The sequence below is a fragment of the Eutrigla gurnardus genome, assembly GCF_963514095.1.
Source record: "Eutrigla gurnardus genome assembly, chromosome: 16".
Taxonomy (NCBI): domain Eukaryota; kingdom Metazoa; phylum Chordata; class Actinopteri; order Perciformes; family Triglidae; genus Eutrigla; species Eutrigla gurnardus.
In genome coordinates this window covers 6,777,812-6,803,768 of record NC_139927.1, presented here as the reverse complement: position 1 = coordinate 6,803,768, position 25,957 = coordinate 6,777,812, and the positions used below count along the sequence as shown (strand labels likewise).

The window sequence follows — 25,957 nt, the reverse complement described above, 5'->3', positions numbered from 1 at the left end:
TCATGTGGAGAATTCCACAGCTCTCTGACAACAAAAACCCATGCCACGGTAACAGCCGTCCGTCGCCGAGCGGCCGCCCTCGCGCGCGCCCCATTGGCTCCTCCGCTTGACTGGCACGCTCCCCGCGCGCTCCCCATTGGCTCGGCGGTAATGGACCCCGTGACCGCGCTCCAGTCGAAAGCCGGCGGAGGCGGAGCGCGCCGGACGAGGCGGAGCTCTCCGTGGTACTTAAATGGAGCGGGTGCTGAAAGAAGTGAACTACTAGCACGCACGACAAGCCCGGAGCGCCCCGGTGCGCGGTGCGAAGAGTGAGAGACAAGTGTGTGAGAGAGAAGAAAAAAAGAAGAGGGGGAGAAGAAGAGAGCAAGGGGACCGTGCAGCTCCCTGCACTAATGGACCATAAGGATATTTAACCACTTGCCCGGGGAGCGCACAGGTATCCTGATTCCTCCGGTTTCGTGCCGCGCGTAAAGACACAGGACTTGCCCTTTTTATCCGCGGTGGTGTCTCTTGCCTCACTCTTTCTCTCGCCTCGTTGCCTCTGTATGGCAACCGCCGTCTCTGTTACATTCCGCTGGAATTAATGATTGACTAATGGGTGGGAATGGAGCAAGGGACGGTGGATCATTGATTGTGTTAGTGCACTATTTCGGCTCAATAACACGAGCGAGCTCTTGCACCTCCACACAGGTGCTGAGGATTGTTAGAGTGCTTCCTCAGCCTCTCTTATCTGTTGAGCGGAGGGATTTAAATGCGTGTGCCTTGTTCTGTGAAAGCTACATTTTTTTTTTACGCTATTGACATCCCTCTCTCTATCACACTCCCCATCTTTCTCTCCCTCTCTCTCTCTCCCCTCTCAGACACCGCAGTCCATGCCTCTGCCTTGCCAGGTCATTGATGGGAAATCAACTGGATCGGATCACCCACCTCAACTACAGCGAGCTGCCCACGGGGGATCCGTCCGGGCTGGAGAAGGACGAGCTTCGGGTCGGCGTCGCCTACTTCTTCTCTGACGAAGAGGAGGAGGTGGACGACCGCACTCCGTCCGACTGCGGCTTCACCAAGGACCACAGCCCGGCCGAGGAGGGACCCTTCTCGGTCAGCGAGGTGGAGTACTCAGCCTTCTGCTCCCAGGAATGCATCTTCTCCAAGCTGCGGGAGAACGAGGACCTGAATGTGTACTCGGCCAAAACTTTGCTGACTATGTGCAAACCGGGGGACCTGCTGGAGCTGGTGGCCACGGCGCAAGCCCCCCACTGGGTCATCTACGAGCAGGACGACCGGGTCATCCACCTGCACAAGGGCGAGATCCGAAAGGACAGCCTGCTTGAGGTCAGCAGCGGCCGCCACGGGAGGATAGTCAACAATCGGTACCGGTACCGACCGCTTCCCCCGGACCTGGTGATGCAGAACGCGGTGGGACACCTGGGCCTGGGCAGCGAGGAGATATGCTGGACCAACTCGGAAAGTTTCGCAGCTTGGTGCCGCTTTGGGAAACGGGAGTTCAAAGCCGGGGGAGAGGCGCACTCGGCGGAGCAGCAGTATTTCCTCAAAGTGCATCTGTCCGGCAGCGGGGTGCACACGCTGGTCTTTCGCAGCCTGGAGGACATGATCCGGGAGAGGAGGCGAGTGGACGCCAGTGGAATTCTCAAAGAGCTGTCTTTGGTTAACGGGGGCAAGGAGTGATCAGGGATTCCGTTTGATATCCTCCCCCCCTCCTCCCTTCTCCCCTCTCCCCTTCCCCGCTGCGCACGGACGCACAGTTTTGCGCACACGCAAACGTACTGGCACACAAAGCACACACACACACACATGCAAGGACCTGTTGTTGTTGTTTTTTTTGGACTGCCTGTTTGTGACGGGTGCAGCTCCCTGCGGTCTGGACCACATGCGGGAGCTCAGTGGAATTTCCATCCGTTTGCAGCGTGTCGAAAATCCCGAAAGCGAGCGGCCATATAAACAGACAACGCCCCTTCAGATAAGAAGCTCGTGCTGAGTGGGACACGGCTATTATCTGATCATCATTGACCCCCCCTCCCTCCCTCCCCAACCCCGCCCTCCCGCACACGGCTCGGTTTGGTTTTCTGTTTCATTCCTCGGGATAATGGAATTGCCCCCCTCTCTCGGCGTATAGCGCGCTTGCTGCGGCAGATCAGACGGTGAGAGATTGTTGGTGGTGGTTGGAGGGGGGGGGGGGGGTTGGAAACTGAAAGATAGGATCTGGGGATGGCTCTCCAAAAGTCTCCCTTCTATTTTTTTACTGTTAGCTTTAAGTCCGTAACACAGATCCACTACTTCAAAGACCTCTTGACAGTCCCAGATGGCTACGCAGTTGCCTAAACAAAGAATTCCTTGGCTTGTTCAAGCTCCCTTATTGCCATAACAGAGTATTGTCATCAACAATGCTGCCATCCTGCTCCACGGCACTGGATGTATGTGTACATTGTATTCGTATTTCAATTTGAGTCCCTTATTTTTGTATTTAAGTTTAGTGGATTTAACCCTGATCTCTGTTTTTTCTTTTTTTTTCTTTTAATTTTTCGGTTGAAATAAATGGAGGTTGAAATATAAAAAAAAAACAAGCACAGGTGTTGTTTGGTCACACGTAATTACTTCCACACAAACACATGATCTCTGGCCCTGCACTCACATGCACACAGAAGGACGTATGAATTATTGATGCTCCAGTGCCTCCTGACCCGCCTCAAGCCAAATGGGCTTCATCTGTCCACACGGTGTTCGGAGGCTGTAAAACGGTCGTCTGCATCAAACCCATTACTTCTTCGTTGGAAATCCCACATGAGATCCGGGAGCTACAGTCCATATAGGCCGCGGGAACATACAGCTGGTTCTTTTTCAGATGTTTCCTTGCGTTGTCGTTACCCTGCTGGTGTTCAGACGTTCATGCGCTGATCTCCAGATTATGTTCTCCCCCCCATTCTTTTCAATCGCATTACTACACTGCACACGTTCTTACACCATATTTCACGACTGCTAGCGTGGACAAGATGATCTCCATGTAACGCTTATCCCGAGGAAACACCTTGTGTTGTTTTGACACCTGTGCCGTGTGAGCGTTCGCTGGCTTTATCTGGAGATTGATGTTTCTGACTCCACTGCTCCAGACTGTGCCTTTCGCTCTCTCGCTCTCTCTCTCTCGTGAGGTGCTCTAGGATCAGTCAAGGTGGGATTAATCACCTTCCGGTCTAACCTCTCCTGTCTCCCTGCGTTTGCTTAATTGAGTCCTGGAAGGAACGTTTGATGGATTCCTGGGAAAAGTTCCCGCCGTGGTGTTTGTCGTTATTCTGCCTGGCAACCTGCTACTATGTGGCCTGTTGCGGATTGCGTGCGTGAGCTTGAACAGGTTCTGATGATGTAGTACGAGGGGCCGCAGAGCCGCTGTCTGAATCCGCACTTGTAGGACACTGGTGATTTTCTGTGATCATAAATCACCAAGGTGCAGCTGGAACGGCAAACAAAGAGTTTATTTCTGGCTTTGTGAGAGGGAGTATGCAGGGATACCAGCATGCATGCAGTGTGTGTGTGTGTTTGTCTCTAGTGGGACTCAATTTGTGCGGTGTGTGTGAGTGTGTGTGATGTTTGTTGCACGGTTCAATCAGATCCAGGTCTCATCGAGTGTGCAGCTGTTGCAATCTCAACCCCTCGGCCATGTTTCAAGTCAAAACACAGACTAATAAGCTTGTGAATCTTGTAAAAGTGCCTTGAGAAGATTTTCTCCAGCTATTGACCCAAATACTTAATTCTATCGGCTTCGCTGTGAATATATTGACACGTTTCTTCTCTTGTTAACTCTCTCTTTCCTCTGATTCCACCGTCATATCGCTTTGACTCTCCTCACCTTTTTTTCTCATAGTTCCGCCAAAATGTTCCCATCCCTCACACCTGCCTGCACAGCGGAAACCAAGCCGACGGCAAATTCCTTTTTTTTTTTCTAAAAAATGTAAATCCTGTTTGCAGAAGCATTCAAAGGGATGTTTGAGATTTAGTCGCTTTAGTCAGAATGTCAACACGTTTAAACCATCCAGACTTGTCAGTCTTGCTAACAGACGTCTATATTTCTATGATTTCTACCATTGTTTCGTCGCCTTGTTTTCTTCCACTGATGACTACTCTCTCTGTTCAGTACATTCCTAAAATGCTCCGCGTTCAATTAAGGTTGGTGGGTGATTGTGTCCCCCCCCCCCCCCCCTCCCCCTGTGAGTTAGGACAATTAGGGTAGTGGGGCAGCTGGTGTTAGTTTGTATGTGTGTTTGTGGTCTGTGACTAATAGGACACAGAAAGATTTATTGGTGTGTGTGTGTGTGTGTGTGTATGTGTGTGTGTGTGTGTGTGTGTGTGTGTGTGTGTGTGTGTGTGTGTGTGTGTGTGTGTGTGTGTGCGCTCTCAGGCAGAAAGCACAGACCACATTGTTAACTTGAGGAGAGGCTTCCGCCACCTAACATGACATTGTGAAGCATCAGTGTGTAGATGCATCACTTTCATGTGTGAAAGCTTATTCTGTGTCATATACACATACGTGTGTGTGTGTGGGTGGGGGGGGGGTTATGGTACGTGCACAGACCATATGCTGTGTGCATGTATATTCATGAAGGTCTACATCTTTGTATCCATCATCAACGAGGTGAAAGTAAACGCCGTTACTAGGGCAACTCCAGCCACCGTCATACAGTATCTCCACGGAGGTCCAGTGTTTGCATGCGTGTGTGTGTGTGTGTGTGTGTGTGTGTGTGTGTGTGTGTGCAGACACTCCACAGCTTAAAGCTAGTTGTTACCCTTTACAGCTACTCATGTAAGACAAACACATGACAGCTCCCTCTCTCTCTCTCCCTCCCTCCCTCTCTCTCTCCCAACTCACTGGGGACCAGCTACTGTTCCTTTGTGCAGTGGTATGGATGTATTCAACGTACATTGGGTTTGTCTTCTGTGTGTGTGTGTGTGTGTGTGTGTGCACATCTGGACAAAAAAGCAGATCCCAGCTAGCTCAGTGAAATGAGCGGTCTCGGCGGAGATGTTCTGGGGAGGAGGGAACAAGACAGAATATCCTGTCTGTGCAACGCCTTTAAGAGGATCCCCCCTCTAATCTAGACACTGGCCTGGACTCCCCTGTGAGCTTCAGTGTCTTGTCTCCCTCCTTCCCCGGAATGGCCGCTATACGCTCGGCGTCAACGGCGGGCACAGCGGGATATGTAAATGAGGCAGTGGTAAATGGGTTACATGCTGTTAAAAGCGTCGCTAACAGTGGTTTCCTCCAAACATCTGTTGTAGAAACGTGTGCATACATCACATGCAGTATGTTTGAACCACTTACACACTGACATTCAAAACTGATTACACGCTGTGACACATTTGTTATTTGAATTACATGGCAAATCATCCATCACTATTCCATCATCGGTATGTTATCAGTAAATTATACCATAAAGCCTTGAAGGATGATTTTCTATATTTTCCTTATAATCAATCAACTCCCATCAAAAGACCTAAACCAACAGTGAATTCATCCAAACAAACAAGTATTGCCTTATTTTGGGTGTGAAAGTTGGATATAGCCATAAAGCACCATTTGTTGAACAAAAAAATGATTTTAAAAAACAGATGATTGAGCCACATCGTCGATATGGATCTTTATTATCCTAAATGTGGGCATTGTAGTTTATTTTCTGCTGCTGTGAATCCTCATTAGAGCACCAAACCTGCCTGAAATGAGTCCCCTACAAACGCACTACTGACTCCAGTTCAGACTAACGTTTCCCACAGTGCCCAGCTGTTTGAGGAAAGTAGCTTTTAAATGAAAGTTTATGTTTGTGAGCTGCTTTTAAAGGTAAACTAATGGCCTCGGAGCTGAGATCCTCAGACCGGGTATGTTGGAATGCATTGATAGAGAGAAGTGTTTTTTGGTATTTTCATGTGATTTCATGATAATATTATAAATAAATAAAATCACCAGCCAACCAACCAAGTGTATTACCAAAAAACTAGTAATGTCTTTCAGTCAGGCGACCCTCATCAGGTGAATGTAAGACACTTATCTCAGATTCAGCTTAATTTATGAAGGTCCACCATGCCAAGCTAAATAAAGTGATGTAAGAAAACTTTAACTTTTCAAACTGAAAAATAGTAAAACCAGCATGTGAGATTGTTGGGTGCGTCTCAGGTTTCATACATGAACAAAGGGAAGACTCCCAGGTTGAAGGGGAATCCCTGCTCTATAGGGAAACATGGTAGTAACTATAAAACAGGTGGACTAACTGACATGCAAATAAACACCTCTGTTTAAACAAGACTGCTGGGCTGCACCTGGCCACTGTCCATCAAAACCTGTTTGCTCAATTCAAATACCTGGAGGCAAGTTTGGTATGAAAGCTAATTTGGTTTTGGTTCATGTGTCGATTTACTTCAAACATACTTTTGGGAGACAGTGGTGAAAGAATTATTCAGATACTTTACTTAAATAAACGTGGAAATCCCACTTTAATAAAAACACAAATACTGTTTGGTAATTTTATATGTAACAGTGTGTCGTATTTAATTAGTTGATCTAATAAAAGTTAACACATTCCCTCTGAAATGTAGTGGAGTAGAAGTATAAAGTTGGACACAATAATGTTTACAAAAGTGTTATTGGTTTCAATAAGATCTTAAAGGTCAGTGGCAAAAAAAACAACTCATTATGGTGATAAAAACCCAACAGTCCCAGTTTTCTACAGCCCATAAATTCTCTCTTCTGAGGTGTTTGGATATTTATCTGAGCTCCACTAAGTTTCCTGACTGAATAGTCTCCAGATATGTGCTCTGTCCCCCGAGCCTCTCCGCCTCTGTCAAGACACCTAACTGCTAAATGTCAGCAACACATTGTCAAAAAAAAAACCTCTTAAAATGTTGCAGGAGTCGGAGTTCCTTTCATTCGTATCACTGTGTTTACTCCGGTCACCAAAGATGAAGATATGTATTTGTAAAGTGAAATTTCATCGAATTTTGACAAAAAAATTAGATGAAACATTCGTAAATGTCTCATCACATTTGCTCTCAGGTCTTTCACATCATCAGTATTTTCCAAAGCATGCTGTCTGACATCAGCACCATCCAACGGCTCTTTCTCCATAATTAATGTGCATAGTTTCCCAAAAACACATCTGTACATAATAATCAGCAAATTTGGAGACGATGAAATATTCATACGAGCTAAATTTCCATGAAAGCGGTGTTAACAAGAGAATGTAGCTTGAATTCGTTTTATTAATCATGACGAGTTGCTTTACTACTACTTTACTACTAGCAGGGATTCAGTGTCTGGCTCAGAGACGGGACACCGTGTCGGGGACACCGTGGCAATAATGCACTGGTTACATGCATGCTGTCTTTTCAAAATAAACTCCCATCTTCACACACAAACGAGTGACAACTTGTTATGAAGACTCAGGTGACAGCAGAATCTCAACATCTACTTTTTGTTTTGCACCAGACACAAACAACGGTCTCCTAGCCAAAAGTCCTGCGTTTGGTGTCTTTTCAAAATAAACTTCCATCGGCACAGATGTGACAATCAAGTTACTAACGACTCTAACAACACTAACAACTCACCTGTACTAAAAACTCAATGTTTACTTTTAAGTTTAGTTTTCAGTTTTGGACGACGTCAGGGAATATGCATTCTTTACATACATGCTGTCTTTTCAAAATAAACTTCCATCTGCACAGATGTGACAATCAAGTGACTAAAAACTCTAATGACACTAACAACTTATCTGTACTAAAGACTCAATGTTTACTTTTAAGTTTACTTTCCGTTTTTGGCCATGTCAGGGAAGGGATCGCAATATTCACTCATTACATACATGCTGTATTTTCAAAATAAACTTAAAAGTCCAGTGTTTGTTTGACCCCTTCCATCACTCCGGGACAAACAGTTGCTCTGAGTGTGTAATAAGATATATGTTTGCATTAGGGTTAGCTTGGTCGACACTCTAAAGGTTGCCGCCGTGCATTCTGGGAGTGAGACCCGGTTGTCAAGGACACTCCAGCAGGTCTATCGGAGGGTTTAACCCCGGGTTGACTGGTTAAAGGACTCATATTGAACCCATCAGTCCACCCTGACTGCTTCATGTGCACCCCCACTTCTTAATGAGTGGGAAGAAAAATCACCCTCAGGCTGTGGCCTTGGCGCAATCGGAGTCCTTGGCGCAATCGGAGTTTGATTAATGGAAAAGACCTAACATAGCCTCATCTTTCCATCTCTGTGGTTTTAACCCTTTTAAGCAAAAAAAGTCACGGGAAAAGGTTACGGTAAATGTCATTACGGGCATTTCACAACCTTCCTGGCTACCCTGCTCTGAATAACCCGTTGCTAAATGTCATTCTCTTAACATTTTGTCATGTTATACTCCAGAGTGTTTTTCCCCCCCAGGAGGCTAAAGGTTTACCGTTTCATAGCGTTACTCTTCTTTGCACCCACCAGAAAAGTTCATCTTTTACAATTGCAGGCTTTTGAATAATGCCCTCTGTGAATTCATTTTCACAGGCAGTTTGAACTGAGAGCATTTCTTTTTTTCCCCCCCCTCAGTCTCACACTGCAGAGGTTCATGCGAGGATGTCGGTAATCTCTCCCTCCCACTCTGGATAAGAACTTAAGAGGGCAGCTGGAAAACAAGCATGTGGTCATTTGACAGTCAGTGTGTGGCCCGCTAAGGCTATTTAAGAGGTGAGAGGTTGGTGACTAAGCATGAGGCTCATCCAGGCCCGCAGTGTGTGTTTGCATATTTATGATGGTGGCTCACTGCCAGCTCAATACAGCAAAAAAAATTGGGTGATAAGGTTGGGAAATAAAACAAATTTGTAACATTTTGACGATAGAGTTTTATATTTATTCGCCCCGATCTTGAGGCCATGCTTTGAAGAGGAGTCCTGTTTCAAGGTCCAGTTTTAAGCATTTGACATATTTCAAAATAAACATGTTTCATTATAATTAAAGCTCACCTGGGATTGTCAAAGCATCTGACTTTCTCTTCACGATTATTGAGGCCAAAAGATAACAATGTTATTGCAACATCTCTTTAAAAAATGCACATATTAGATACTGGATTATGTGTATGTATCCTAGGATATGTGTATTTGAACCTAACTTAGTAGTTTTGTGCCTAAACCCAACCGAACCATGCGTAAACTTTGGTTGACCCATTCATCCACTTTAACCTTCCTCCCCTATTTGTCGCTCTTTATGCTACAACGATTATTATAACTAAATATGTCTCTACGATGGCACATTAGGGCCACAGTAGAAAAAAAAACGGAGTCGAGAGTGGGGGTCAATATTCCGGGAGAAAAAGTAGCAACTTTGCTACTTTATAAAGTCTCAGATTTGCTACTTTATTATGATGCTAACAACCGGCATTTATGCTAGCTAATTTTCCATGAATGTACGCATTTATTTTTTTAAATTAAAACATCAAAATGTGTGACAACGCATGTTAAGATCCTTAGGGTGATAGATGTTGATGGCTATTGTTTGTTTTATTGCCAAATTGTCATCTTATTGGTGTTCATTGATTGGGCGGTTGGGCTAAGATGCTAGCAGTAGCTTTCACTTGTTGTCATAGTAATAAAGTAGCAAATTTGTGACTTTAAAACTAGCAAATTTGCTACTTTCAAAGGTCACACATTTTCTAGTTTTCTCAGAATATTGCCCACCTCTCTTGAGTTTTTTTTTCCTACAGTGGCCATAATACGCCGTCGTATGTCTCAGCTAGCTCACTATGCTAAATTAATTAGCTTGTTTGACGTGTAAATAGCTGCCGTGTGACTGTGCTTATCCGTGAAAACGAACCAGACGATCCAACATAACTCTGCCACTGCTGATAGTGTGAAACCATGTGACCATTCCCCAGATCACCATGAAAGTTTATTGTCAACGCAGTGGCACTCGCCGCCAAACGCCTTGGTGGCATTAAACACATCACATAAAACATGCATTTAAAAAAAAGCATGTACATCATATTGATAATAATATCCTCTTTCAACACTTGTAAATTGTAAGTGTTCACTCCATCACCCTGCCGTATGAGCGGCGGTATTGAATAAAAATAGTAGAACTTCTAACACACACTGATTAATCATCACAACAATTCAAAGTTAACTTCCCAAAGAATCTTGGTCGTGAATTTGTGCTCAATGTTGTAAAGTGAAGCGTCTCCTCCATCGTAAATAATAAATGAACTCATAAAAAAGAAAAAGCGTGAAATAAACACCTTTAATAAGCACTATCAAAGCCGGCCGTGTTCACGACGGAGCGGCAACAGTTTTACAGACGAAGACGTGGAGAACGAATCCAAGATTGCTCGTCGATAGCGCGGCTGACACTCATCAATTAGAGTGGATGTTGTTTAACTGAGCCAAACTAATTCCTCAGTGTAACACACACACACACACACACAGTTAATGAGTGCTACTCTAACATACAACTAATGATGGTACACCTGCCAGGAGACTTTCTCTCTCTCTCTCTCTCTCTCTCTGACACACACACACGGAGACACAGACAGAAACACACACACATGGAGATGCACACACAGACACAGACAAGAACACACAAAGCCTTCAAGGGGTTTCTATTTTTGACGACCACGTCGTCCTTCCTTCCACTGACGACACAAATGCCTGCTGAGGAAAACACAATGACGCGTCCTGTTAAAACACACACACACACACACACACACACACACACACACACACTCTGTGGTGTTTTTCTCTCCATTTCAACGCCGTCTACCACTGCTCCTCTTGTCCTCTTCAGTGTCTCCCTCTCTCTGACCCATGTGGGGTTTCTATTCTCCACCATCATCACACCAAACGACTTCTCTCTCTCTTTTTGGCTCTATATCCTCGTCTGTCCGACTGCACGCCTCCAAATAGTAGCATCTGCTTTTAATATATGCATTTCTGTAATTTAGCTGAACTTTTTTTTTGGCAGGGCCATGCGGGAAAAGACACCCACACTCTTGGAAATCAAAAAATACACAACCTAATCACTGTACGGGGAGAGAGAGAGGGGGAAATCGACTTTGCAACAAACTCCAATTTGTTATTTGCTGATTTTTCATATCGCCAGAATGACTTAAGAAACAATTTTTCCAGTCGGCATATTCAAGGCCTGTTTGCTGTTTAAAAGCGAGGGGAAATATTGCTGAAAGTGCAGGCTGGATCCACACATCCAGTGGCTTTGTTGATGAGCAGGCAGACACAGCGGTAAAGGGAGGGATGGAAGATGATACACCAGACGAGATCCAGCTTTAATGTCACCTGTCCAACTATAATATATATATTATATATAATATAATATTGAATTCTTATAGATTTGAGAGACAGATTAACAACACTGCATAGCAAAGGGACAAGTGAGCAGCATTGCATTGAGGGATAATTAAGTGTATTTATTTTATGTTATGTTAGTAATGTGTGCCATAATATGGGCCGTGGTTACGAGTGTGTATATCTAGAGTCAAAGGTCAAAAGTCAGAGGATATATCATGTGTGGACCATGAATTTTCATAGTCAAGTCATCCCATATCCCTGATGAAATGAATAATATTACTTTCTCAGATTCCCCCAGAGCTACACAAGACTTACAACTGCACTTCACACACTTTAAATCCACTGAGCGACTCTTTCAAGAGGACCACAACACATTGACTCAGCACCTTAAAAGTCAATATAAATATATAATATCCTACTGGGGTTCCTGCCAATAAGAAAAAAGAAAATCACAAGCACAGAATTAAACAAACATAGAGAAATTTGAATGAAATAGGGAGTTTTTAAACTAAATTTTCACTTCACAGAAGGCTTTAAGATCATATGGGTTTCTGGAATTGATTTTACTTTCATAGCAAAGAAAGCAACTCAGTGCTGGTTTTAACTACTGTCCTTTCCTCGAGGCGAGCTCTCCCATTCACCATTCAGCAACCAGTCGTTCAATATCAATAGTGCACGGGATCATGAGAATTCACAGTATGTGTCTGCAGCCGTGCGTGTGTGTGTGTGTGTGTGTGTGGGTGTGTGTGTGGGTGTGTGTGTGTAAGTGCTGCAAATGTGTTTGTGTGTGAGCTCATCCATATATGAGTGTATGTGCAAGACAGAAAAAAAAAAAGCAAAGAAAAAAAAAGAAGCATAATCTGCCGGTAATGGAACATGAAACCGAGCAGAAAATTGCAAAAAGAAATGACTCCTAGGGAGGGTGTCAGCTCTGATGAAATAAAGCCCTTCATGTGTGGCCTAATAAAGGCAGGCATAGGGTCTAATGTCCTCTATAATCATACCTTTAGTCTGATACCTCCAAAAAAGAGGGGAAAAAAATAAATTCAGACACAAAACGCAGACACACATGGCTGGAGCACAGCCAAATATTCAAAAAGTGGCCTGATACTTAATTAGCCAGCATGATTTCGCTCCCTTGGGTTTCCGCTGGCTCACAGTTTTCCCGAATGTACTCAAAATGTGACGTCTGTGTGTGCGTGTGTGTGTGCGTGTGTGTGTGTGTGTGTGTGTGTGTGTGAGTGCGTGTGTTTCCGACAGCCATTAATGAAGCCAAATTGTTGTTGCTAATAATGTTTTAAAAATGCAAATGAAATATGAAGGGAATAGAAAGATTTAGCAACAGGTGTTCCCTTCCCTTCTGCATTCATTACAATAACCGCCACCTACAATTATCAGACTTATATAAGTGCTCCGCTTGCCGTCATCATTTATGGATGGAATTAATACGGGGAGATTTCAGTGATGTTATGAAATGCAGGGACTTTCTGCCCAACTTTTAGGTTTAGTGAGTTGATTAATTGGATTGAATCAACTCACTAAACTGAAACATTGATATTTGAATGTGAGATCATGATTCAATTATCTCATTAATTCAACTAATAATACTGTGATAGGAGTCGTGACGTTCCGTGCAGGTTTATATATAAAGTATGAAATCGATCCTCTTCATATACATGTCCTGTATATATTGTATGCTTGCCTGAAGACAGGTCACGCTAGCATTGAAATGTACCCACAGGTTGTGTGACACTGCTTCTATAATTGATGGCAAAATGACAGCTTTCAGGAACCTTCCAAGGAAATGATTCAGAATCTACAGACCTGTAAAATGAAGCCTTTCAAACAGCCTTTCGCTCACGGCCTGGACTCGCCCTTGAAGAAAGCCGAAATGGACCCAAACTGTGAAATAAACTGAAAAGAGTACCACCTGCAGATATGTCTGGTCAAAGGTTAAACGAGTGGAGCCTCTGCTTTATTTGTAGGGGCATCACCGTGGAGGGCAGGCTGCTATTATGAGGCGCCGCATGGGGTCTCTGCTCTCCTAACCTCCCCTGTTTCCTTCTGTCTGCGGGGTGTCATCTGCGTTGATGGGGGCGGCTGGAATGGACTCAGCAGGGGGGGAGGGGGGGGATGTGATTTGACATTCCCGGTGGGGGGACAAAACGATATTCAACAGCTATCATCGACTGACCTGCCCTTGACCGCCGCCCGCTCCAGTGGATTAGCTGAATGACCCCGTGGTCGCCGGGGACGACTCCTCCGCCGTGTCAACCTGCCGTGGGTAAAAATAAAAGGTTAAAAACAAAACGGTGGAAGGATTGCTCGCAAACCATCTGGCAGCGGCGTTTTTTTTTCTTTATAGCGCCAGATGCAAGTCATATCACCCCAACGGGATCCCAGCCAGCCAGCCAGCCCCTCAATAGTGTGTGGTGGAGCATAGATAAAGCCTTATTCTGATGCCCAAGAAAAGAGAGGGAGTGAGGGAAAGAGGATAGAAGAGGAGGAGAGGGAGTGAAATATTGATGAGGAATGTGAGGCACAAAAATAGAGCGGCTCTGAATTCCCAATGAAGGGTAAAGGACGTGCACACACACACACACACACACAAAGTAGGATGTAACAATAAAGTAGATGAGTATAACACATACACACTCATGAGCACACGCACTTTTGCAGAACCATGATTCAGCACAAAACGAAATCCCATCCACTTCCCTGAAGTGCTTTTCAAACAGTCGCTGGCTATCTTCCAATTCTTTTTCTTTTTTAACTATCATAAAAAAAAAAAAAAAAAAAGAAAAGAAAAAAAGCATCCTTATTCATCATCTATAACCTGAGGTCAACTCCGTGCACATGCGACATGACGATACGCAACAACAGGCACCGGAAAAGGGAACCTTTGAAATGCTTTCAGTCCGTCGAGAACCTTGAAAGTCGGACCGCGGAGCTAAAGAAACGGCGTTACGGTCGGCGTGAAAGCATCAACACAATAGACAGGCGATAATAAGTTGTTCCTGCCAGCACGTGTTCACACCCCCTCCCCCCCACACTCCCACTCATCAGTTAACACTTGCTCATCTAACATGTTGACACTCTTTCTTTTTTTATCCCGATGAGGCCTCCAGCAGCTCTCAACCTTCACCGCCTTGAAGAGTAATAATTTGTTTTGCAAAGGAATTACGCCGGTAGTGTATCGCCGATAAGGGTGTCGGGGTCCGGAGATCATGCCGGAAGGCAGACGTCGTATAACCCTGCAGGGAAACTGCAAATTATTTTTTGTTTATTTGCCTATATTTGAGGGTTCGACCTTTAAGTATGATACCTGAAACCACCACCAAATGTTTTCCCCCTTTGGCATGTTGAAAACAATGTTATCTGAGGCTAAAGTGGTAATGAATTAACTCAGTATACAAGCTCAAGGACAGAGTGGAAGTTCCTCATGAATAATCCGCTCTCAGACTTTGGGACCCGAGAGTCAGCTTGGTATCTTTAGCAACGGAAAAACCGGAGCCCGCATGTGGCTTTTCCCTCAATGACTGTTGTAGAAAACAATGAGTCACGGAGAAGTCACTCGGGCTCACCGGCAGATACACGCCACCCCGTGATTGAGCACAATTCCCACCCAGCCCCGGCCAATCGCACTTAATTGCTGCTGCGAATGACTGATTGGGTCCGTTTTTTTTTTTTACCACAGCAGGATCTTAGAGGAACAGGGGGATGAAGGGAGGAAAGAGAGATAAAAACAAAAACATCAACCTGTCACAGAGGGGCAATTAACAGGTTGATTAACTCCAAACCATGGCCAGACTTTCCTCTAGTGTGTCTGCCTTTTGCTCTGCTCCTACAGGATCAAATGGACAAACGTATTAAGCCTTACAAATGATTCAAATTTGATTTAAAAAAAAAAACATAATTCTATTTTTTTCACTTCAAGGTTTGCATGATGCATTTTTTTCTTAAATCAAATGGATGACGACCTCAAGCAGGTTTGTTGAACACACTTCCTGGAATGGTAGGAAGACTGGTTACCTTAGCAACGTAGCCCCCTTTGGTTCCTCTATATCACTGTCAGATAAAATGTTGGAAACCAGAGAATGAGATTGTTGGGAGATCGACGGCCAGACGGACAGGTAGACAGACAGGTAGACAGACAGGTGTATCCCAATTAGGGTAGGAACCCCAACAATTATACGATGTTTAGTCATATTTGAGGGAAGAAAGCGGAATATACTTTTTTTTTTCAACCTTGAGCGCACAATGTCACCGAATGCTGTTCCGTACATATATAAAACATACATGAAGATGCATTGTTCATGCATAAACAGGCTGGAAGCAAGACGGACGCACACAATAAGAGAGAAATAAAGTTAGCCGCAGACACCCACATACATCTGCTGTGGTTGATTAATGTCGAGCCTCTCGTGTGAATTGGAGGAACGTCAGTTTGATTGACTGAGACGTATGCACTTCCATTCATCACCGTGTCTGTCCCTCCTCCTCCTCCGTTTCATTCTTCCTCTAAAGAGTACTCCAACAGGAAGTAGTCCTGGGTAAAAAAAAAGAAAACACACACACACACACACATCGTTGCAGCTCGGCGATCGTTCTCTTCGCTGCAGAATAATAGAGAAAGCCAGCAATCTGTGCTGAATCCTGACACTAATAGAGTAGGATGTGTCATCATGGGGAAACGGTTGAAATGTAACACTCAAGACGGATAAGTCACCGCGGATGGTTGTAAAATAACACGCGTTTGTTCATTCTGCAGCATGAAACAATCACATGTTTGTTCAAACTATATTCTTTTAAAATCACGTCGCATGTAAGGACAAAATATAACAGTTAAAACACGTAACATGTGCAGGTTTTCAACATGATAGACAAAAAGGAAGACATTGTAGCCGTGTGGCTCTTAAGTCCTGGCCATATTTTCAGAATAAATGCTGAAAAAGACGTACCCAAAGTAAATGAAGAATAACTCCACTATAAAAATGTTCATATGCATGTTCTTGGTGTCCTGGGATATCTAGGGACTTCACAGAATGTATTCCCAGTGTAAAAAATGTTTTGTCTGCCACTATGCCTGAGTAAATTGGAATAAACCAGTGGAGAAATATGAAATTCCTATCCTCGCATGATTTCCCCCCCTATTTGAAAGAGGATAAAACTATGCCAACAATGATTCCATGCAGACAGATGCCATTGATTACCTTCAGCAAATCCTTGACTACATATTTATCAAATTTGATATGAACATTTTCACTAAAATGCACGTCCAACCTTCTTTTGTGAACATTAGAATATAAACTTTGATCAACAATTGAAAGTACCGTTGTTCTGTCTTACTACTTTTTTTTACTATTTATTACTGTCGGGTTTTTTCGGCCGAAAAGATAATTATTCGCACATTCCTGTTTTTCATCATAAATACAAATTGTAGCATTTCCTCTTTACTTGCATGTACTGACCTTCTCCGTCATTTCCTGACTCTATGTCACACACACACACACACACACACACACACACACACACACACACACACATACACACGTTTACTGACTCCCCAGAGGAAGCCTCCTGTCCAGCATGGCTCTCTACTCCGCTATAAATCAGACAGCTTTCACAGACTCTCCGCCTGGCAAACGACTGATAGGGAAGAAAAAAGAAGCGAAGGCCCAAACGAGCAACTGCAACAATACATCGGGTCTAATGAAATAATAGATACAAGAAACACGAGGACGAAGGAGGGAAAGGGCAACAACGCCAAACTGATAAAAAGCCAAAGTTCATCTCGGCTGTAAAAAAAAAAAAGGAGCGGACAACTCAATTTCAGAATTTCCATCTGTTTTCTATCAAGGTTCATAAAGTGGAGCCTGTTTCAGGCAAGAATACGATAACCTTGTTTATCCCACAGAAAACCATGTTCACAGAGCCTCTTGATATTCTCCCTCTCGATTGGAAACGATGCTAAGGCCACAATCAAGAATATTAATCCCCTAAAGGAAATTCAGTTTGCGGTCGAGATTCAGGGATTTGCTCAAGGACACTTTAGTGGAGCTGGAAATCTACCAGAACTCGGGTCCTTGGTTTGAAGGATAGTCTCCCTGCTCATTACACAACACCCCATACATTGTAACAAGGGTCACTCCTGTTTCCCCTCCGGCTACGACTGCATGTTTTACAATCTGAACTGTCCTGATGGGGAAACGCTGCATTCAGGCTCTCCTGTAATTTGCTGGATTCATATTAAATAAAGGTCTAAATACGATTAATTCAAAATTCAAATTCACACGTTATTAATTTCGAGATTAAAACTACAAGGCTGCGGCGCTTGGAAATCCCTCCTAAATCTCCCCGAAGCTCCAAACGCAGCAGATCACATTGGCTCGCCGCTCCCCCTGCCGTAGTGACTTTCAGCCTTTCTCGGGGAGGAGAGCTAACAGTATAATTAAATCCAGACAGATGATAGGAGAGCGAACGCCTGCTAAATGGCCATCTTATCTTTTCAGGCCTGACAAACTGTCAAATCCTCTTCCCCCCCCCCATTTGTACATAATAGGAAGGTGGAGGCAATGACAACACAATGATGGGTAATTGTGAGGAGGTGGGTGTTTAGATGTGGGAAAGGTGTCAGCGATGACAGTGAGGTGAGACCGACGGAGGGAGTCCCGGCTTGTTTAAAGCACGGCAGGCACGAGAGAGCTTCTCCAAAGAACTTTGACAAAATATGGGGACCGTTTACATCTCATTGACACGATAGATGTTATGCCTAATGAACCAAATGACTGACTGAGCTATATTAGAACTTTCTTCTTCATACCATAATTATTAGCCATTTTTTTTGAGGTTCCTTGGATTTCTTGCTCATTTTTTGGGTGTTTTTTTGTGTAGCCTGAGGCCGAAACAGCGAGGGAGGGAAACGGGGGAAAAATAGTCAAATGTGAGCACTGTACCTCTGTTCTCTTTTGTTGTTGCTCAATATATCAATATATATAAAGAAATTACATATTTAAGCCATGCTTCGTGTCTGGTTTTTGTTTATAGGCACTCCGTCGCCTCAAAGCGAGCTCTCTTTTTTTGCTGGTCGGCTCCACGGTTACGAGGTGATTGTGAACGCAACACAATATCTATCTATCTATCTATCTATCTATCTATCTATCTATCTATCTATCTATCTATCTATCTATCTATCTATCTATCTATCTATCTATCTATCTATCTATCTATCTATCTATCTATCTATCTATCTATCTATCTATCTATCTATCTATCTTCTTTGTGGGTGTATACCGGCTGAGTGCTTCTTCTTTCCTTTTTTTTTTTGTGTGACAATAAGCCGTTTCCAATCAGGCACCCACTGGGCGTCACCTGGCATCTCTTAAGCAAATGCTGAATAAAAATCTGCATATAGGAGGTTTCTGCAGTCAATCGGGACAGGATTTAGTGCACAGCTGCATGTTTCTCATGTCCTCACTGTCATGTGGAGCTCGTGCTTTACTCCTAATAAGCTCTTATATAAATAACCCCTCAGTAATCATATGGAAGCATTAGCGGAAGAAAAAGCAATTTTGTTTGATAATTGTTTAAGAGAGTTCGACGACGACAGGTGAGGATGTGTTGAATGTTCTCATGCACTCAAAGAATGCAACGTTTGGAGAATAAACGCACTTATTCTGAGTGGCATTCATAAAAATAGCTCATAATATATGTCGTTGTTAAATAAACAGATCAGCCACATCAGCTTTAAGAGCACCTAATTGAATGTCAGTGTTTATATACGTCCAATGCAGCGGAGTTAATTTAACGCTAAAGATTTTCAGCAGCTGTGTGTATGTGTGTGTACGTGTGTGTGTGTGTGTGTGTGTGTGTGTGTGTGTGTGTGTGTGTGTGTGTGTGCTGCTTTATAAAAACTGCTACAAACCAGCACATGGACATATTGACTATGCAGCACACACACACACACACACACACACACACACACACACACACACACACACACACACACACACACACACACACACACACACACACACACACACGAGCAACGCGCTGAAACACAATCCTGCGTGCGTGGCCGCAGCACCTGGGTTAATTATTCACATTGGTCAATAATGAGCCACAAATCAATTTTTAATTGTGTTTGTCTCCCGTATTAATCAGACAATCGATTCCAGGCACGTCTCCGACGCCTGGATGAGCCTCAGCAAGCAAAAGAGCTTCAGGACCAGAAAGAAAAGAGAGGGAGGGAGGACAACAGCTACTGCAGAGGGAAAGAAAGGACGCGGAGAAGAGAAGTAAAGCAGCATGGTGGTTACTCCCCATCCGTAAAACCCAAGGGTTTGCTTTTTTTGGGGCTTTTTGCATGCAGGTACGCTGTTAGCCTTGATATTACCAGGTCAGCAGGTATGAGGTTGTGTGTGTGTGTGTGTGTGTGTGTGTGTGTGTGTGTATGTGTGTGTGTGTGTGTGTGTGTGTGTGTGTGTGTGTGTGTGTGTGTGTGTGTGTGCGTGTGTGTGTGTGTATGAAGAAACAAAGTATTTTGAGGGGCTGTCCTGCTCCCTTTGAGTCAACAAGCTGATAGAGTAATGGAGAGATGCTGACCTACCTACTGTACACACACACACACACACACACACACACACACACACACATACACACACACACACACACACACACACACACTGCTCGTTTGTCTCCCCATAAGCCAACCAAACAATCTTTTATCCTCCTGTCTCATTATATAATGTCTTCAACCTTCAGAGCACAACTAAATAATAATAACGTGCACCTGTCTGACTCATAAGCACGGAGAACTGAGAGAAGAAAGAAATACACGTAAAATAATAATCCAAAGCAATGGATTCAACTTCAGAGAAACTTAAAAAAAAAAAAAAAAAAATAGCCCAACCAAACAGCTGGAGATAGGAAATGTCAAGCGGCTTTTAAGGCACAAAGACGAGCCATTAAAGGAGTTGGCGTGGCGTTTTAATATTCCATCTAGCATGCACCTTTGAAAATGTCAACGCCGCGTCGGAGCTGGATGTGATGGAAAGGTGGACTTGATTACAGGCATCATCTTTTCAGCCAAGACGTGAGAATACATAAAAATCACACACACACACACACACACACACACACACACACACACACAGTCCAAACAGTACGCATTGGTTTCTAGGTTTAAAGGGACTTTCTTCCTCGTTGTCCCCGATCAGTGAAAGTGATGCACAACACATATAAGAAAACACGGGTTGTTTTCGTATGGAGTTGTCATGGCAACTAAATGGAATGAGTAATTGAATAGAAGACCGTTGACATTTATTGTGTCCATGTCAGTGATGCTTGTGCATGAAGAGTGAGGCGTGGGCTCAATCAGGCTGCAATCAGACCAATCACGCCTTTCAGCGTTTTGCCAGCGGAGACGTGGAGGAGAGACTCCGGCTTTAACGCGTGTGTCATTCCTTACCCAGCTTTTTATCGTCTACCGGAGCATCGGAAAGAGCTTCACCGCGAGGCTGAAAATACGTAGCTCTTTTGTTTTAGCGCGCACACAACCCACGACAGATGTCAACTTAATTAGTCACCGGAGAGCTGCATTAATCTGGATGAACTCAATTAGCGTGTTTGAAACTTAATCAGCACCCTATTTGCCTAAGAAACCAAAACAAGCCACAGTGGATCCCCTCAGTCCTGCTCTCATTCCCCATAGATTAGATGTGTGGGAACAGTTGGGGAAAGTTCCTGCTTTGATCCCCTCATGTTTGAATCGTTTGAGGGGAACGCCCTCTGATTGGCTGCAGGTCCCTGTGGATCCGAGGCCGCGGCCAATCAGGCATTGACTGTTGGGGAAGTGGGTTGAAATTCTTGGATCGAATAATCATTTACAATGTGAATATACATTTTTTTTTTCGAGACAAATATGCAGACAAAGTGATTCTCAGTGTTTAAAAATAGACAACTTAAATCCCGGGGATTTAAAAAAATGATGATTAAGCAGATTCTTGCTTTTCGACTTAGCATTTTTTATTCTCTTCAGAGTTGCAGCTAATTTGACTTGGGTTCATTAAAACGGTACTACCCTGCCTCTTCTTCTTCTAGAGACAACGTGATTGCATTTTACACTTTTTATTCTCCAACTTGGAGAAAGCAGCTCAACAGCCCCTTTTTGCTGACTTTAGCTTTTCCACCTTGCTGCAGTATTGTGGAAGAATACCAAGGTGCGTCAGTGACATCATCACGACACTTAAAAACGTTGGACCAGAGCTTTACCAACGCGTCGAATCCTGCAGCAACTATCTCACACATTCCACTCCGACACCGACGTTGTGAGTGAATTCTCATGCAAATGGGTTTTAACATCAAATTTGCACATAAAGTGGAAAATCGGTGTTGAAAATTTGAAGGGAAAAACTCGCAAATAATGTCGTGAGCTTGGCTGAGGTGGAAAAGCTGGTGTAACAACAAAAACAAAATGCAACAAAAAGATGGAAAAAGGCTGCGTGAATAAATGATGACGAACATGAAGCAAGGGACTAAAACATCAGTCAAGCTTCCACCGAGCTGGAGAGGGAAAGAGGAAACGCAGCGTTGGAGGAACACATCGGATATGTGGAGCGATGAAACCGGATTCTGCACATGAAAGATGATAAACCTCACATTATGTTGATGATGATGTGCTCAGCACTTTATATTTATAACAGTAGTGGAAGGAGGCTTGCATTTTCTATTGCTTATTTTTTTAACTTTGGTGAAAATAAAATAATTCTATCACTTATCTGTTAGCTCAGTAACCTTTTAGGACCATATTTCTAATTATTTGTCTTTTATTTGTGTTTTATTTGTGTTATGATTAGCTCTTTTTGAGAGAATCTTTACCCAAGATTTTTAATTCTAAGAAAATGACATTAAATCCACTTCGGCTTGTAAATGCTTAACGTAAGCCAGTCGACCGGGGAGGATGAGCACCAACACTCCAGCGGTCCCGATGACCCAGCCTCTCTCGACAGACGCCGACTCAGGAAAATGACAGAATGAGTACAGGTGTTCAACAGGACACGCAACGCGGCGAGAGGACATCGTCAATGCGGAGTGAACATCGACTCTCCGGCGGTCGCCGAGACAACGAGCTCAACGCTGTGAAGTGAAAGAGCTGCAGCTCCGACAGCCGAACTACACCGACTGCTGACGGAGGCCGCGCCCCTGAAAGGGCGAACCCTCAAAATAACACACATGAACTCAGTTTACCCTGGTGATGTCATCGGGGGCTACACACACTTGTACAGAAACTGTGTGAAAAACTAAATGTGTTTACCAGAAAGAGAGGTGCTAATGAAGAGTTGCACTATGGGAAATGTAGGATCAAGCATTTTGCAGCATTTTTTGGCATCTGCTTGATAGATATGGGGTTTTGTGTGTGTGTGTTTTCTATCAACCAACTCTCTTATGATAGAGGTTACTTATGATTAAAAAGACAACATTTGAATATCAGTGAAGTGTAAGTTTCTGTTCACCAGACATTCAGCAATAATATGATAAAAGAAAGTTCTGTATTTGTTGTTGTTGTTGTGTTTACCACCTGGCTCCTAATTTCTTTGTTTTCATTATTAGAATTCCCATCAGTCATTTCAATCATCAACTGAAATGTGGGCATCTGGCAACATTGCTTGAAGGGCAAGAAACAGCAGTCAGATGATCGCTCCATTAAAAGATACGAGCCAACCTCCAGCTTTATACTCATTTGGAAGAGAACACAAAGTTATTAGCGTCGGTATATAAACGCCGCCGTAACCAATAGGAACCGCGGCCAAAAACTCTCCGCGTGGAGTAGACGATGATAGCATATGGATCATGGTTTACAAAGTGTCATATCGCATCACTGCAGCAGTTCAGTCACGTTGAATTGTAATCAACACTCTGACCCCCACTAACAAGGAGACAATATTGTGTTGCTGCCTGATCCCTGAAGCTCATTTCGCTGGCAGATGGATATCTTTTAGTAATTAAGCCGATAACAGCGCCGGCGGATACCGAGACGCAAACACACAAAGAGGGACGTGTGACGTGGACGAGAGTGAAGCCCAACAAAAAAGTTATCTTATGAGTTCACGTGTTGATAGAGGATGGGAAAAAAACACCTTCCCTTCTTTACCAAACCCAAACAAAGGCACAAGTATCCACATGGGCATGCACACAGTGGGAAAGACACACACACACACACACACACACACACACACACACACACACACACACACACACACACACACACACACACGTTTATAGCTTCTTTCTATTCTTAATTAGCCTAAAGCCCTGAAGTCTGGTTCCAGCTCTTCTTCTCAGTGTGGTGCCGGCGCTTCTGTTAGTTAAGATTTCAGCTCAACATCCTCCACTGCTCTCATCTCTCCCTCACCCTCCCTCATCTCATCTCTCTCTCTAGCTCACTCTCTCTCTCTCACACACACACACACACACACACCCTTGTCACTTTGCTCGCATCTCCATTGCATTTCTCTCCGTATTCCTTTCTTAATTCATCTCTTCTCCCCGTCTAGCTCATCCTCCCACTCTGTTTTTTTTTTACCATGCAGGAGTGTTATCTCATCACTACTTTTTTTTGCCTCTTCTCCATCTACTCTCCCCTCTTTCTTCATCTCCCAATTCAACGGACGCCGTTGTGATGGTTTGCCTCTATGGATCTCAGTCCATCACTCGTCCCCGGTCAGGGTGTTTGTCATGGTTACGACCATCGTTTGCTATTCATCACATGGTTGGGGGTACACCTGCTGGGGGAGAGAAGCATGTAGCCTGGGTTGATAGCTGAGTGTAAGTGTGTGTGTGTGTGTCGGTGAAGACAGACAGGCAGATGTTTTCGGGGGGGGGGGGGGGGTTAAGTAGGAGGAGAAGGAGGAGGAGAGAAAAAGCTGTTAGTGAGCCCCAACCTGATCCTCTCGAGTGCTCAATTCTCCTAGTATTTTAAAGCTCTGATGTTGTTTACCCCGGCAGCAACCCTTATCATCATCAAAGCCTGTAAGTGACACTCTCCAAACGAAAGTGTTCTGCAGAACAGGCCCCCCAAACCCTCCCCCCACCATCGCCATGGTAACCGCCTCGTTCTCCTCCGGCTTGAATCCCCGAGGAACACCTGTTGGTCCGTCGTTAGCTAGCTCCAACGTGTCCGTCATTCGGATCGTCTGGAGAAGTTTCGGAGTAAAACAAGAAGCTCAACGAGTAAACACTTGATATGTTGTGTAAGTAAACACACATTCCTCCCTTCCCTTCATTGACATTACCCTTAGAAAAGGCTCTGAAAGCCTAGCTTCTCTCTACAGCTTTGACTCACAGGGTTTTACTTAGAATAAACAGGTGTGCTTTACTCTCCATCAAATCGCCTGTTTGAAGCGGTTGATGGGCGATGATGTCACGGATTGATGTGCACCATAATTCAAAGGTTGAATATTCATGTTTATAGAGAAATACCCAGGATACAGTTACATCTGAAGATGTTCAACCAGGTAAAAGTGTCTCTTAAAAATCCACTTTTCCCGTTATATTTCCTCTTGTAAGTTTGGGGGAAACATTTCATTCTATCCTATCTGACAGCATCATCACATATTCTGTGCCAAGTCGTTTCAACTCGTCACTGAAGTTATATGATGTTTACACTGAGCGAAACGTTCAAAACCCAGGGCTCCGTGTATTTTCATTTTATCAACTGGAAATGTTCCGCATGTCTTGTGCATTATTTATACGGACCAAAAATCCAGTCTGACGTATTTGGTATCTCTGCATACGTTGGCATCTACACTTGCATGTGAGAATAAGAATTGAGGAGAACATTTGGCTGAACGGCGTGAGTTTATGAGGGTGACAATGTTGCAGCTGCACTGGAGCTTTCTATAGCTGTTTTGTTTTTCTTAATATCTCGTGAAAATTCCTCTCTCGGAAATCTATTTTACGACTCATCTACATATCTGTAGCGACCCGTGACACACAGACTCCGCCCCCTCCCAGCAGGTGCTGACAAAGCAGGTATTTTGCCTCTTTCAGCCAGAGAGATCGACATCAATGGAAGACTGATTGCAGACGCGTCGTGGAAACACATTCAAACGGACAGAAATGCTATTCTGACACAGATGTGAGTGTGTTCACACACAGCATGTTCCCCAACACACACACACACACACACACACACACACACACACACACACACACACACACACACGGCTGATGAAAGTTTTACTCCACTTAGTCTTAAGTATTATTCAGATCTATTTGATGTGTTAAAAACGCTATAAAAAACATACAAATGCCTTGCTTCCTGCTTCAGCTCCAACCAACAATCTTCCAGTCACTCTGGATCGCTCCTCCACCTACACTGCACCGTCCTCCAACCGTCCCTCCACCTCCTCCCCTTCCCTCAACAGTTTGGGAAACATATGGCGGTGGCTAACAGCTTGGAGGATGTGAAACCGTGAGCGCCTGTAAAAGAGGACGGGGTGTTAATGCCGATATGTGAAATAAACCCCATTACCGCCTTTTCAGCTTGTTTTTTTTTTTTTTTTTCATCCTCTGTGTAAAAAAAAGCAGCTGTTATGGAAACATCCAATGCTTACTGATACACATTTTCTCA

At 44.0% G+C, this 25,957-nt stretch overlaps 1 protein-coding gene across 1 annotated transcript; it reads left to right on the top strand.

Annotated features, from left to right (window-relative positions):
- The first annotated feature begins 273 nt into the window (after window positions 1–273).
- lratd1 (LRAT domain containing 1) lies at window positions 274–2,506 on the top strand. The gene is made up of 2 exons (XM_084030603.1): window positions 274–436; window positions 861–2,506. Exon 2 carries the CDS (start codon window positions 898–900, stop codon window positions 1,684–1,686), a length of 789 nt encoding a protein of 262 aa, XP_083886729.1. The 5' UTR covers window positions 274–436; window positions 861–897; the 3' UTR covers window positions 1,687–2,506.
- The last annotated feature ends 23,451 nt before the right edge of the window (window positions 2,507–25,957 follow it).

Bases quoted from the DNA above. Each gene is read 5' to 3' on its own strand.
- lratd1 (XM_084030603.1), top strand. From the start codon at position 898: ATGGGAAATCAACTGGATCGGATCACCCACCTCAACTACAGCGAGCTG.